General features: G+C 44.5%; 1 protein-coding gene across 2 annotated transcripts; it reads right to left on the bottom strand.

Moving 5' to 3' along the window:
* Window positions 1-214: 214 nt before the first annotated feature.
* DAGLB (diacylglycerol lipase beta) lies at window positions 215-14,902 on the bottom strand. Of its 2 annotated transcripts, XM_074598497.1 has the most exons (15): window positions 14,632-14,872; window positions 14,076-14,227; window positions 11,760-11,934; window positions 10,732-10,993; window positions 9,463-9,588; window positions 8,340-8,467; window positions 7,294-7,420; window positions 6,844-6,927; window positions 6,319-6,396; window positions 5,834-5,914; window positions 5,613-5,740; window positions 5,056-5,124; window positions 4,886-4,958; window positions 3,645-3,898; window positions 215-1,413 (listed from the first exon to the last, which is right to left on the bottom strand). In XM_074598497.1, exons 1-15 carry the CDS (start codon window positions 14,724-14,726, stop codon window positions 1,221-1,223), a joined length of 2,025 nt encoding a protein of 674 aa, XP_074454598.1. In that variant the 5' UTR covers window positions 14,727-14,872; the 3' UTR covers window positions 215-1,220. The 2 variants fall into 2 exon arrangements, with proteins under 2 accessions (XP_074454598.1, XP_074454597.1); XM_074598496.1 differs by lacking the exon at window positions 14,076-14,227 and having other exon boundaries at window positions 14,632-14,902.
* Between the last annotated feature and the right edge of the window lie 70 nt (window positions 14,903-14,972).

The following is a 14,972-nucleotide window of genomic DNA, read 5'->3' as shown; positions in this document are numbered from 1 at the left end:
TGCTTTACCGCCTCAGGTTCCAGCCTTTTAAATGCAGGGCCGTGGTCAGTGTGCGTTACCGGCCTGGGGGACCCCGGAGCAGCACCCCGTGGCTGCCTGCGCTGGGAGTAACCCCCTGCGGGGCCGACGCACCTCCTGCAGGGCATCCAGCGCTGCCAACAGCTGTGAACTGGGGACTCTGGTCTCACCCCAGCACACCTGAACACAGCAAGACCGCTTTTTAGACTGCATTTTATTTTGTCTCCAAGTTAAGTATCACAGCAAGAACATCCACACAGTTATTACTTTTACATTTTTCTACCTTTTTTTTTTTTTTAATAAGAAATGCTGCTGAGCCTTAAAAAAAAAAAGTTAAAATAGTTGCACACTGGAAACAGGGATGCCACTTTTTTAAAATCAGTACAACTGGTCATACATTTTTTTTTGGCTGAATTGGCTCAGTGTTCTCAGTACTCAGAGCTAGAGCTGGTGACTAAGATGATGCCAGGGCATGAACAATATTTTTTTCTTCTCATTAAGTAGTTATAATACAAGTTTAGTTCGAAATGAATAAAAGTAGTCACGTGGATCAACAAATACAAAAGACAGGTAGATTAGAGAGTATTGCACATGTATATCCAAGCAGCATTTAACCACAACACACTCCCTCCCCTGGATACTACCACCATCTGTAAGAAAAACAGTGCAATCAAGCAATCAGCGCTGCCTGACCAAACACGGGCGCGGGCAGCTGCCCACACGCCCCGCCACCGCCGTCTTCTTCAGGCACCCCCCTCCTGCCCCGGCTCCTCGGCACAGCCGGTGACAGGCGCCGAGACGATGGGGCGCAGCGCCTGTGCAGCAGACCCGGCTGTTCCTGTTGCTGATGGCTGCGAGGGCTCGGTGACGCGCAGGCCAAGCTCTCACCCGCTCGCTTTGGTCAAGTATTCAGCTGCCGCCTCAGCTCGTGCGCCAGCGCCCACAGGTTTAGCTACAACTTGTCGTGCGCTTCCCTTTTTTTTTTTTTGTAAAAGCTCAACCTTCAGCATAAATGCAGACTCTGTGCTTTTAACCAGCATCATGGTACTCGAGGTCGCTGCAGAGGCAAGGGCATTAAGACCCTTGTTTATTTTATGCAATGTGAGAAAGTACGGAAATCCACTTAGGCATGAAAGTGGAATGTGTCCTGAATACTTGAAACCTGCAATAAAAACCCGCCACACCTCCTCTCCCAGCTACAGTTAGACTACGTTGGTGTTACATTCTCGTGTTTGACAAGAAATACACGATCCGTGTTCCTGAGACAAACTGTTCAGAGCTTTGAGCACAACATCTGGCATGTGGTCTGTTATCATCTTGGGACTTATTAAAATGCTGCTGAAGACTGCTTCGTTTGACCATCTTGCCGTATATTTACTATCTGAAGAGCACAACCTAAAAAAACAAAAAAGACACCACAAATACAAGGGCTGAGACTGCAGAACTGGTGCCCGAGGCCAAGGCTGGACCAGAGAACCTGGAGCTGGAACCTCCCAAAGAGCAGCAGTTCCGACCTTCAGGACACAGCTGGGAACGCCGCCTTTCCCTGCCCCCGGTGGCAGAACTGCCCCAAACCCTCCTGCGCCTTAACAGTGACAGAAGCCATCAAATAATCCTGCTCAAAGAGACGGAATGCAGGCTGAGCAAAGGGGGGATGAGGGTCAAGCGCTGCCCATTCGCACCGTTAGTGTCAAATTTAGCCCCTATGTCACAGTGGTACCAGTAGGAGACTAGACACTAGATTTAATGCTGCACACATGATGTATTTAGGATTTTATTTTACAGAATGGTACGTGATGGTGGCTCTCATGCGCTAGTACAAGTAAGAAAAAAAAACCCCTATGATTAACTGCTGTGCTGTGGAGTAAATGAAGGAAGAGAAATGGGCTGAGACCAATGGTATGAGGTTCAACAAGGCCAAATGCCGGGTCTTGCACTTGGGACACAACAACCCCATGCAGCGCTACAGGATTGGGGCAGAATGGCTTGAAAGCAGCTCGACAGAAAAGGACTTGGGAGTGTTGGTTGACAGCCGGCTGAATATGAGCCAGCAGTGTGCCCAGGTGGCCAAGAAGGCCAACAGCATCCTAGCCTGTATCAGGAACAGTGTGGTGAGCCGGACTAGGGAAGTGATCATCCCCCTGTACTCGGCACTGGTGAGGCCCCACCTCGAGTACTGCGTTCAGTTTTGGGCCCCTCGCTACAAGAGGGACATTGAGGTGTTGGAGCGTGTCCAGAGAAGGGCTACAAAGCTGGTGAGGGGCCTGGAGGACAAACCTTATGAAGAACGACTGAGGGAGCTGGGGTTGTTTAGCCTGGAGAAGAGGAGGCTGAGGGGAGACCTCATCACCCTCTACAACTACCTGAAAGGAGGTTGTAGAGAGATGGGGGCTGACCTCTTCTCCCTGGTGACAAGTGATAGGACGAGGGGAAACGGGTTCAAGTTACGTCAGGAGAGGTTTAGATTAGATATTAGGAAACATTTCTTCACTGAAAGGGTTATTAAACATTGGAACATCCCTGGAGGTGTTTAAAAAAAGGGTAGATGGGGCACTTAGGGACGAGGTTTAGAAGTGGCTTTTGTCAGTGTAGGTTAAAGGTTGGACTCGATGATCTTAAAGGTCCCTTCCAACCTCAGCAATTCTATGATTCTATGATTCTAAATGAACTCAATTACGTAGAACAGGAGCCACTGAGAAAACCCGCCAGGTCACAGGTGTTAAAAGTATCTAACTCGTAAAACCAGTATTTAAATTGTTAAACATTAAAGATGTGAAGCTTAAGTAAAATACTAATCTACTGAATGGGAGGAAAAGAAGTGGATTTCTTCTCCAGGCCTTTTCTTCCCTCTTCTGTAAGTTACAGATTATTTTTTTTCTTCTGTAAGATGGTCTTGTGCAAGTTACAGATGCTCTTATTTCTGCTTCAGAAGCAAACAAGGGAGGATATTGAGTACTGTCTAGGCTGTGGTCCATTTCAGGTTGTTTTGTCAAAAAAACCCAACATCAACAACACACAAACAAAAAACCCCACCCTAAACCCAACACTGACCCAACAAAACCACAATCCTCACCCTCCCAGCACTTTCAGCTTTTCCATTGTCTTTGTCTCACTTTCCTGCATCCACAAAACAGCAGCAAAGGACGGGAAACGGGAGGCTGCATGGGCACACTGCTTACTGCGGCAACTGGTACCCAGCCTGGCTGGGCCGCTGTGATGGGCAATATTCTGCCTGCTCCTCATCACCAATATTCACGTGACGACTCAGTGGCCAGGTACTTTGTTATCACGTCACCACTAGCGGGACGTAAGACTGCACGACCTGCAGTCTCGGGCAGGAACTGCAGCACGCCAAGGCTGAACGCAGCAGTCACTGCTTAACATCATCCCCTGAGCACGCGCAACAGGGGGGCGTAAAGAGAAACACTTTCCAGGGCTTTCAGTGGAACAGCAAAGCAGCAGGGAGGCACAGAATAAACGGAAAAGCTGGCTAATGCGCAATAACCGAAGACGGGCGTCGGAGATGCAGATGAGAAGCAGAGCTGGAAATACCTACTTTGAAAGCGAGAAGCAGCTCTGAGTAGATTTTAGGAAAACAAGACAGTGGTATTCATTACTCTACTTACCTCCTAGAGCTGGATTCTTCTACAATGTGGATAATCTTTCCAGGAAGATACAGATGAGGATACTGAGGTGGTGAATGTAAGTGCGATTCATCCTCAAGGGCACTGTATGAAGGTGACCGATGAACCATTAAACTCTCCTCAGCCAGGAGCGGTTGGGTGAGTGCATCTTGGCTTCTACCATCCAGCTCAGTGGGGAAGTTCTCTGGATCTCCCCCAAACACTTCATACCAACATCCACGCAGCAAAATCCGGTACTGAATTCAGAAAGAGAAACAGCTGAGTTGAGGTTTGGCATAGAATCATACAACGGTTTGGGTTGGAAAGGACCTTAAAGATCATCTAGTTCCACCCCCTGCCCTGGGCAGGGACACCTCCCACCAGCCCAGGCTGCTCAGAGCCCCGTCCAGCCTGGCCTTGAACCCCTCCAGGGATGGGGCAGCTGTGGGGGACATGGTTTAGAGGTGGGCTTGGCAGTGCCGAGCTAATGGTTGGACTTGATGATCTTTAATGTCTCTTCCAACCATAACGATTCTATGATTTTGTTCTGCAGGTTTAAGTCTTCTTGCACCTGTAACTTCTAACTCTCCATTATCCGACTCTGCATTTACTACGTCACCCAGGCCTTCTCCATGACTCCTCATGCTGGGCGAGTACAGCAGATTTAACTTTAGATGTTGAGAAACAGCAGTTTTGAATCTTTAAGACACTCCTCTACACCTCCAGTATCATCTTGCCTGACACCACCCTGGATCCAGCACTTTCAAAACTGTTTCTCACAAACAAGAAAAGGAAAAGGTGAGCAATTAACACCATAACAGAGAAATATTTGCTTTCCAAATAAATTCTGAAGGTAAAATTTAAATAAAACCACTAACTTGTTTACTTAGTGATACTACATGGTTATTAAAGTAAGACATCTCACTGATTTTTCACCATTTTCGGTTTTGGGTTTTTTTCCCTTTCTTTTCTTTCTCAGCAAAAGTAGCTGAGAAAGGTCCTGCATGCTGAGCACGGGTATCTTCCAGGTCTTGTTGAATCTTAATTTCCAACAAGACAGCTTTATACCGTAAGAGACTAACATAAGCGTTGCTGAATTAAAACCAAACACTTTTGTTCCAAAACACAACTGTAACTGTCTCCATTAAGATCAACCCCCCCCCGCCTTTGTCACCTGGTTAAAGCTGGGGCTTAACCCAGCTGAGGGGCCCACTGGCTTTTACCCAGGAACTGCATGCCCTTACCTTGGGTTTGTTGCAGTTTGCCACGATTCTCACTATTCTCCTCTTTAAATCCTCCATGTTGGGCATACTTAACCTGTTTAAACACACACAGAACAAAGTAAATAAAAGCCTCCTATTCTCCGCAATCTAAGCACCTTTGAAAGAACAATGTAAAAACATTTCCATCTCACCTTGCAACGAGGTCCTTTCCAAGGATGACTGAAACAATGAAGTGCTTAGTGTAATCTGCAAGTGATTTGCTTAAGAAAAAAAAAAAGACACCCTTTAGATACACTAAGGAGAGGCACACTGTAGTCTTATGACTATCATTATCATTCTATAAAAATACAAATATGTGGCAACAGCAGCAGCATTAGCAGTCGGTTCTTCAGCCTTTCAGACCTACTTGCTACGGATGACAGTAATTTCAATGCTGATCATAAAGGCGCGTTGCAGATGTCAAACAGGCCAAGCTAGACTGGTCAGCTGGGCATTTTATTTTCGAAACACTTCTTTTAAACTCTAATTATACTATCTGACAGAATTCACTAGACATTTTTGATTCTGTAGTAGTTCCCCAAGAATTCGACTGTAACTCAAGATGGAGCACATCCAATTCGAGTGGAGAATGTATAAACAAACTCTTAACACAGTCAAGCCCAGAGTTATCATCTAACGTATTTGTCAACTGCCTTGAAGATTTTTACATCTCAGACACAGAACCGAATAACAGAAGTCTCACATTTACCTTAAAAGTCCTCCTGGAGGAGAAAAGGCATAACATCTCAATGTTGGGAAAGAGTTCCTGAGCATGATCGCCAATATAGAAGCTGTTCCGCCACCCAAACTGTGACCAACTATCACAAGCTTATATTCCTACAGACAGAAAGAGAAGACTGAAATATCTTCACACAGAAAAAGCTTTCTGTAATTTTGCTGGCAAACCATATTATTTGGAAGGTAACTTACTGGAGCAATTGTGAAAGCCTGGTTTAAAATTCCATCATTTATTAGCTTTCGATAGATGTAATTTGCAGCTTGAGTTATTCCCTGCAAGACAGCATTTAAAGTTAGAAGAGAAGGGCGTATCTAATCTGAAGCGTGATACATGTACACTTTAAACACAACACTATCACAGAACAACTTGCTTTTTGCAAAGCGGGTCTTCTCTTTTAACATGCTGCGGACAGAAGTCTAGTTATAGCCAAGCGGTCTCGTACGTAATGGTTTAAAAGTTTTTGGAATATTTAGTAAGGACCTAAGTCTGACAAGAGGATTACAAATTCTACCTTGCAGTTCCCGAGGCAGTATTTCATGCACCAACTAAGTTACTGAAATGATTTGCGCAATCCATCTCACAAGGAGAGCACTCTTCTGTTTAACTACAGGATCCCAGGAGTTTATAGTTTTCTTACTGCCGAGATGATTTATAAACAGCTACAGACTGCACGCACCTTATGCACAAAGCCATTCTCCAAAACATCCTCCAGTGTCAAGTCTTCACAATCTGCTGACAGATCAGTGAGAATGTCCTGTAAACAAGACAGCTTTTGTCACACCTCTCTGCGGGGCTTCACGGCTCATGGGCCGTGCTCCGCTCGGCAACACTGTCACAGGACATCAGCAAGCCGACTTCCAAGTGTGCAAGCCACAAACCACCATAAACCACCACCGAAGCAAACACACAGAGCAATCACAACTCTGATTTCAGCAACGACGTCCGAGCTGCACACACACACGTTACAAACGCAGCTCCACTCACAGTGAAAAGGAATTGCCATGCCCGCCCTCCACACTCTCTTCCACTGGCACAGGGAATATTACCCATCCAAGGGCAGAAGGGCTTACAACTGAAGTCTGGAAGACTCACACCTGTGAGCGAGTTATTTTTACACACGCCAGCGTAACGCAGTTTCCTCTAGATACTAGGAGTTCACACATTTCGATAAAGCTGATTATTTATATCAGATGCACCGTACCTCAAAAGACAAGGTTCCTCTCACTGCAACCACAATAGCTTCTTTTTTGTGATCCAAAGCAACGAAAAATGGTATCTCATAGATCTGGAGGGGAAAAATGCAATCAGTAAAGACATCAGCTTTTTCTCAGGGTAAGCGTTTGTTCTCACCTTCGGAAAGCTCTCTTATTGAGCTCTCTATTGTATTATGGAAAAAACCAGAATTATTTCCTTATCAAGTTACTGTAAGTGCCTTTTGTGCAATACTGAGACAGATTTACGTCTGTGGTTTTTGTGGCTGTTCCTTTAGATTAGGAAAAAAAAATCAGAACTGAACGTTTCAGGACCTGTTTTCATGTGGCTTTGCATCTTGCACTTTATAAATGCTGAAGGTAAACTAGAAACTTCACCCCTTGCTTTCACAGAATTAATCACTAAATTTTTTTGGTGAATTCTTGCCCAGATTGTTTACCTTGTTATGAAAACTGATATGAATGAAGTCTCTGTACTGCAGTCCTGTTATTTTTAGGATGGATCCAAAGTGAAAGTTATGACGATCACTGCCAGTTATATCAGAATCTGTTGGTCTATTTCCGCAACTAACAAACACAGAAGAGAAAAATTTTCATGTTCCAATTTTTTAGGTTTCCTTTCAAGGAATCAAACTCAGTTACATTTGCAGAAGGATTTCCGCTAGGAATCAAAAGCTCTTTTGGGTTTTTTTTGTTTGTTTGTTTGTTTTTCTTTGCAATAGTACCAGTAGTCTGATACAAGATGTTGCCTCTGCCCACAAACCTGGCTTTGCTTGAGCAGCACGCCATGCATTTTCAGCTCAAGAACCGGCAAGTACACCGTTGCTACAGGGCTATCAGCAGAGCAAACAACCCAGTAAATGCAAAGAATTGTTAAGACTACAGGCCACTGACGGAAAACACAAACAAGCAACAAGGAAATTCAAACCAAGTTCTGTACAGCAGGCTTATCTCATGTTTCATCCTTTATATTATGCGATATTTTTTTCCAAGTCATTTATATTTCAGGAAGTTATATTTATATTTCATGTTACTAATGAAGTTAATGATGGTTGCAGTCAAAAATGTCATATAAATACATATATGTCACATAAATACACAGTAATTCTACACAGCATTATGCACACCTCCATACTGACTGTAAATATTTTTTTGAGTAAAGGGGGCAAAGGGAATAGGCTGGAAGGACAGGTAACTTTTGCTAATTCCTTTAAGACAGGGAAAACTGTTCATACACTTTTATTTCTTGTTCATACACTTTTATTTCTATACATACACATGTGCCCAAAAGGCAGCTCTAAAAAGCCTCATTTTAAAACATGTTTGGTTTCATTCCAGTTCTTCCTTTGTCATTTTGCTAAATGAATTTTATTTATCTCAATCACAAACTTGTCTTAAGGAAAAAAAGTCAATCTGTTTCTGAGGGTGGAAAGACACTGGAGTAACAAAAGGAAGTATGTGTTTTTAAGCTCTTGATCAAACCTACCAGTCACCGTTGAGCTTACAGAGTGCAGTCAACGGGTTGGTGTATATGTAGTAGGGCCAGCCATAAGCAGCTGCAGCAAACAGCATATAGTGAGCAGCATTCTCCAGTTCGACATCCAAATCATCTGTCTGAAAGGACACAGGGAAAGAAAGGGAAGGAGAGAGAGGAAGAAAGGTGTGTTAGGTAGCTCCAGCATAAAGCCTGAACACAGACTAGCAAAAATCAAGGCACGATGAAATAAGAATTATCCGAAAGGAAAACCTCAAGGTCTAAGAGTAACTAAAAATAGCCACTCATACTCCAGGAAAAAGTCTGTGTTTATTTACGTATCTAGACAGCTCAAGAATCTTGGAAAGCTCTCATTAAATCATTTTCTTCCAATACTAATACACTGATTAGCTCAATACTGAAAACAACGTTCACTCCAAATACGTTACTTAAGGATGCCACAGGAATGGCTGCAGAGTCTGTAGCAGATCTCTCTGGTAAAGACTTTTAAAGCTTGACCCTATCATGCTGTCTGGATCCGAAAGGAAGTCGACAGAAACATACTGGTTGAAGTAGAATTATATACTTCCATGGAACACAGACCAGAAGAAGGTAAAATAATTTACAAAGGCATTTTACCATAGAAAACCAGCAAAAATCAATCAGCAAACTGAAAACCACCATCTGCAAGCATTTAAAAGATGCTATTTTTGCTTCTTACCTTGTCTAGATATTTGCAGCAGACATAATTTAAACAGATCAAAATACTAAAAGACTATCTATCTTTTCAGTTCTATGGAAACAGTACTAAATGTTAATTTTCTCTCTGTTCCCTTTCTCTCTCAGCTCTTCAACAATGTTCAAATGTCCTAAATGGTTCCTTTTTGCACCTAATTCCCCATTCATATATAAGTTCTACTTATGCAAAAGCAGACAAATGTTTTGGCTGAGAACTCATCAAGATGTTTTCACTGCATTTATTAATTATTTAAATTGCTGTGATTTTTTATAATAGTGTTTGACTTTGTTCAAAGAACAAAACTGAAACACCCTTGCGCAAAGAACTGCACTTCAATTTGATCTGGCACCATCTCCTACAGTAATTGCACCAGAGGCTGCAACAATCCTATCTTACCGCAAGAGATGATGGAGAATGACACAGGACTTCTTCAGGCTCTTTTGGGCAACTTTCCATTTTATCTTGCTCTTGATGGAGCAGAATCAAACCAGCTGCTATGTCACTGGGCACCAGATCAGTGTCCTGTACAAAGAAATGAAAGAGAACTTAAAAGCATCCCACACCTCAACACAGCAGAACTATCTCATAAGAAAATGCACACGGAATTGCATTTTTTCAGTTTATATAAATACATTTCACTCAGAGACAATGTGAATGTTGCAGAAACAGGTCACAGCAGCATCTAAACTCCCACCCTTCTGCACATATCGAATGTTTTCTTCAGTAAGACCGATGACAATTCTACACATTAATTTCATCGCTTAACAAAATACCCAACAGAGTATCGGCCACGTAGTACTGCTCAGCCCTATAGCAAATAATGATCCAGACATCACTGATCACTGTTCTACACTCCTATGTGAAAAGTCCTCTACGCTGAAAACAACTAAGAAGGATTTTACACAGGAGAGGGCTGAGGGGTTTTTATTCAGCTATCTGTGGCAGTCATCTCTCCGTGTGACTTACACCCTTTAGCCTGTAAACCGCTGCGTAGGCTGTAGCTATAAATCGCCATGCCCAAATGCTGCTTAATAAACAAGAACTACTAGTTTTGAAATCATGAACAGATTCAAAGTCAACATTGAACTACGACTACCCAAGCAACTGATGACATACATTTGAGCTAAGTCAACACTATACAGACTCCAATCTGGCAGATGCAATTTGTTTCCAAAAAGCAGCTTCCTGCCTGCGCTCACTCCAGCCTGGTACCTGCTCAGAAGCGGCTCAGAACGGGTCAGAATGGCTCAGAATACAGCCTCAATGCAGCGTGGGACTCATTTTTTTAATAGCTAGAAAGTGGTCCGATTCTTTGCTATGGGTAAAACTCCTTACTCATTGTCAGTAGGAAAAATGCCTGGACCCTCACATATTGAGGAAAACAAACTCACCTTTGTTCTCCTGACTAGATACTTAAGGAGAAAGAATACTGTTGTCTCACAGCCCTTCACACTTGTGAAAGGAGAGAAGCCTTCGTTAAACGGAGGGAAAAATCAGTGTTATATTACGAGAATCACCTTGAATTTTGCAATTGTCATATTCAAAACCTGATTCCAAGGCACAGGGTACCAGGGCCCTCTGGCTGAACAAACGTACGTGTGTGTTGCAAGGTCTGCAAATTCACTGTTAGCCAAAACAGAACATAAAAAAAGCTTTCCATCTTACTGAAAAGTAGGCGCGGAAAAGCTCTGCGATACTTGTAAAAGCCACTCGATGGTCATCATCTTGCACAATACAACAACACAGCAACCTGATTCTTTTTTCCCAGACTCTGGTGGCAGTATTCTTCACGTTATACAGCAACTGCCCTGACTGACTGCTTTCCAGGTTCCGATTTACGCTATCGGTGAGGTAAAATGTCTTTTTGCCCCCCAGTGGATCAAAGACGATTACAACTCCAATGATGGTAAAGATGATGATAACCCAGCTGCAAAACAGAAGGAAGTGAGATAAAAAGACCGTGAAAACAGATACTTCTGACAAGTGTGCAAGAAAACACAACTACAGATCTTGACAGACAGAAAACAAAGTTAGGTATTTACACCTAACTGGTATACCTGCCCGGTCTGGTGGGAGGTGTCCCTGCCCAGGGCAGGGGGTTGGAACTAGATGATCTTTAAGGTCCCTTCCAACCCGAACCATTCTGTAATTCTGTATGCAATACCGTATGAACACCATCTGTTACTGTCTAACAGGTGCGTGTTTTGTTATTGGGCTTTCAATCCCCTGGGCACAAGAACAAGGCTGTCGGCTCATTCCACAAAGGGCACAAACTCAGTACCACAGCCCTGTGCTTTGGAAATAGCAACCCAGAGGTGTGAAGGCTCCGTTTTTCACTACCAGTTAAGTGATCTAGCTAGTACCCTCTTCATATTTACCCACTTTTCTACATTCCCGTCTACCCCTCTTACCCTTTCTGATCTTCACCTCCTTTCCTTCACTGTATCACGTGCTCTCTCAAGGCAAGTACCTCAAGCTTGTTTATGGAAGGATACCAATACATTCTAGCTGTCTAGATTTAAAAATTCTCCTTTCACAATGAAAACCCTTCTATGAGAAACCAGAATAAGTTATAGGAAATACTGAAGTCTCCAACTGCTGGAGTCTTCAATAAACACATACAAAAACCACGTAAGCAGTGTTTTCCATTCACGTACACTATCAAGCTTAGATTTGGGGGGATGCACCTTTACCTTGCAATAACCGTCCCAATGATGGCATTTATCACAGCCTTCTCGCAGCGCACACTGCTGTCTGACACCCATACAGCTCCTACAACAGCCCAGACGAATTCAGGCAAATAGAGAAAGAGGCGAGTATAAAGTAACTTGGGAAGTGATTTTCTTGGGCCCGGATTAGAAATTGTTCCTGAAATTACAGAGCAAATTTAAAACAAGAACTGTTTATGAATGCGTCTTAAGCACATAAAATCCTACCCAGATTTATGAACTTTCTGAGCTCTACATAAAGGAAGAAACTTAATAGAAACTATAAAGTATCTTCATACTAATGGAAAGCTGTCACTGAAGCTGAGAAAAGAAAAACCACAATGGGTTTACAGCTGTGATTTACTCTACTAATACCCAAAATCACTCTCTAGTCAGAGACAGTTCTGCAGGGAACCTGAGGCAGTAGTGCTTGCCCAGCAGAAGCAAAAGCGGCATGCTGAAGCATTGGCTCACCTACAGTTCCTTGTGACTTTCAGTGCCTGCTTTTATTATTATTCTATGTAGCTTTCAGTTGCCTGAATATTTCATTTTTAGATGCTAGTTTGCTGGGCTACAATGAAGTTCCGTATACCGAGTCACTAAATAAATTCATTCACATTTTTAGGAGAACAAAAGTAGGACCATTATCAGGACAAATACTTCTTAGACTATCTTCTGTATTGCTAGCTTACTAATAACCTCTTCCTTTTAGCATTCAGGCAATAAAAAAGCAGAGTAATTTTTGGCTAGCTCAGCTCCTGAAACCAGTTTGTTGATCGCCGGGTAATAAGGTGGTAGGATGCGTGTGCTCACGTGGAGGCAGGATAATTTGCAAAGGCTTAAAACACCGCAGAACAAAAACAACTTTGGAAACAATTTTCCAATTGTAAAGGTGTGGTTTGCAGCCAGTGACAAAGCTGTTTAAAAAGCTCTTGATCCAGAGGTCGCTTATTCCCATTCCCCGGTTGTAGCCTGTACAGCAGCAGCATGGTTGCTTACACAGGCATGATCAGACGGAACTGCGGTTCCTGAAAACCACCTCTTCCCTTTCCCAGCACCACAACCCAGTGTACGAGTTCTCCCGTCAGGCTCACCGCTGGCACCACTACCGCCCAGTCAGTACAGTGCAAGGGGTGGTGTGCGAACCACTGCTCCTGAACCCACACATTGTAACCGCAGTCCAAGATATCTCACCATTAATTTTCTTAGAAATTCAGCCTCAGAATTCTCCCATTTCTCAATTATAATGGCCTCGTAGCTGTACTTTTATACCAAACAAGGCCCTTTTCTCTCTGCTATTTATCTCATCTCTCGCCTCCTCAACTTTGATATAGATATAAATAGCACAACTTCGCTTATCTTCCTTTGCCTCCTCTGGAAACTGTAGGAAAACCACCGTTTAGATTCAAGGCCAGGATTATCATCCACATCTCGGCTCTGTCGTACTTTCTCTTCATGCACTCTTTATGCTTCTTTCCACTTATATAATTTAAATATTTTTTTTATTTACACTGTGTTTAGCGAATGAATATATTAGAAATCGTAGGGTCTCATCTATTACTCCAGAGACCACACATATATTTCCAATTAATCTTCCTAGCATCACTTTGATAATGAGGTGTCTCACCAGGAAAAAAATCTTTCCTAGCATTTTTTAACCCCAAATGAAGCATTTCTACAAACGACAAGAGTTGCATTGGGGTCCTTACTTCTGTTTCGCCATTCACTTCAAGCTATAAGTCCTGTTCTATTTAACAATACTTAATGCACCAGTTTAACTATGACATTTCTATGGAACAAGTTCCTATGTGTGGCTTTTTTTCCCAAGCAACCCACTGCAGCTAATAAACTTTTGCAACATACAACTAAACCTGCCTATGCAAGGCATAGATACTTCAGATGAGGAACTGATTTTGGATAATTTCCCCTAAATTCCTGTCAGAAAGGTTGAGCGGTATTCCATTTGAGGTCATGTATTAATAGTGAACGGAGAGGAAGTTTTCAAGATGCTTTGATGGCAATGAACATATCACTGTTAGCTGCACTAATCTGCTGTGTCCATTTATTATTTTAGGTTCCTGACTAACAGAGGTAATACTATTAAAATACATTCATACTATTAAATTAATGCTGACCAACAGTTTCTCAAGTTTGAGGACCATTAAAGCACTTCAATTTTTTTGCATTGTGGTTTGTTGGGTTTTTTTTCACTGTCAACTCCAGCTTAAAAAACATACCTATTACAACTATTAATATTAACTACAATAATTTTATATTAAACACAAAACATTAACTATTTACCTTGCATACTGATGTATACAAGAGCCGATAACGCACATATTATGGAAGCCAGGAGAACGAGGAGCACGAGCAGGTAGCTGTGCAGCAACCCTCCGCCGGGACAGTTAAACTGCCCCTTATGGACCGTGTACAGCGCGAGAATCCCCATCCACCTGCAGAGGCGAGAGCAGCAGCTGCGGCGGGAAGGGCAGGGCGCGCACTGCGGGCCGACGCCCTGACGCAGCGTCCCCATCCCAGCGGAAGCCTTGCACAGCGCTGGGCAGACGGGCAGCTGTTCTGTCAGGAACTCGACGGTGAAATGCCCGCGCGAACGCCCGGCGGCGATCACAAGCCGTTCGCAGACGGCAGCAGCCCCGCTCCGCCGCGCCGCTCATCGCATCGACCCCGCCGGGCCCGGGCCGAGCCCAGCAGGGGGATCGCCGCGTCCGCCCCGCAGTAACGGAGCCTCGGCGGCACCCGCCCCCGACCGGACGCACGGCGCCGGTCCCGGCGCCAGCCCGCCCCACGTCCAGGCCGCCCGGTCCCCGCGGAGTAACGGCCCGGCGCGCCGCCTCACCACACCAGCCGGACCAGGAGCTCGAAGGCCCCCGGGAGGACGAAGTCGTCGCTGCCGATGGCCCAGCGTCTGCCGAACACCACCAGCCCCGGCATCCTGCGGGCCGCTCCCTCAGGGGCGCCGGGCTCGGCCCCTCGCCCGCGGCCGCCGTCGTCCCGCCGCCGCAGGCCACAGCGCGCCCGGGGGCAGGCCGCGCGTCACCGAGCGCCACGTCATGACGCACCGCGCGTTGGGCCTTCCCGCCGCGGCGGGGCCTTTCAGCCAGGCGCATGCGCGGGGCCGCCCGACGCGCGCACGGGCGATGCGGCGCGTGCTCCTTAAAGGGGCAGCGCACCAAACCC

Source organism: Larus michahellis, chromosome 8 (assembly GCF_964199755.1).
Source record: "Larus michahellis chromosome 8, bLarMic1.1, whole genome shotgun sequence".
NCBI classification, from domain to species: Eukaryota; Metazoa; Chordata; class Aves; order Charadriiformes; family Laridae; genus Larus; species Larus michahellis.
This window is presented reverse-complemented; position numbering and strand designations above follow the sequence as displayed.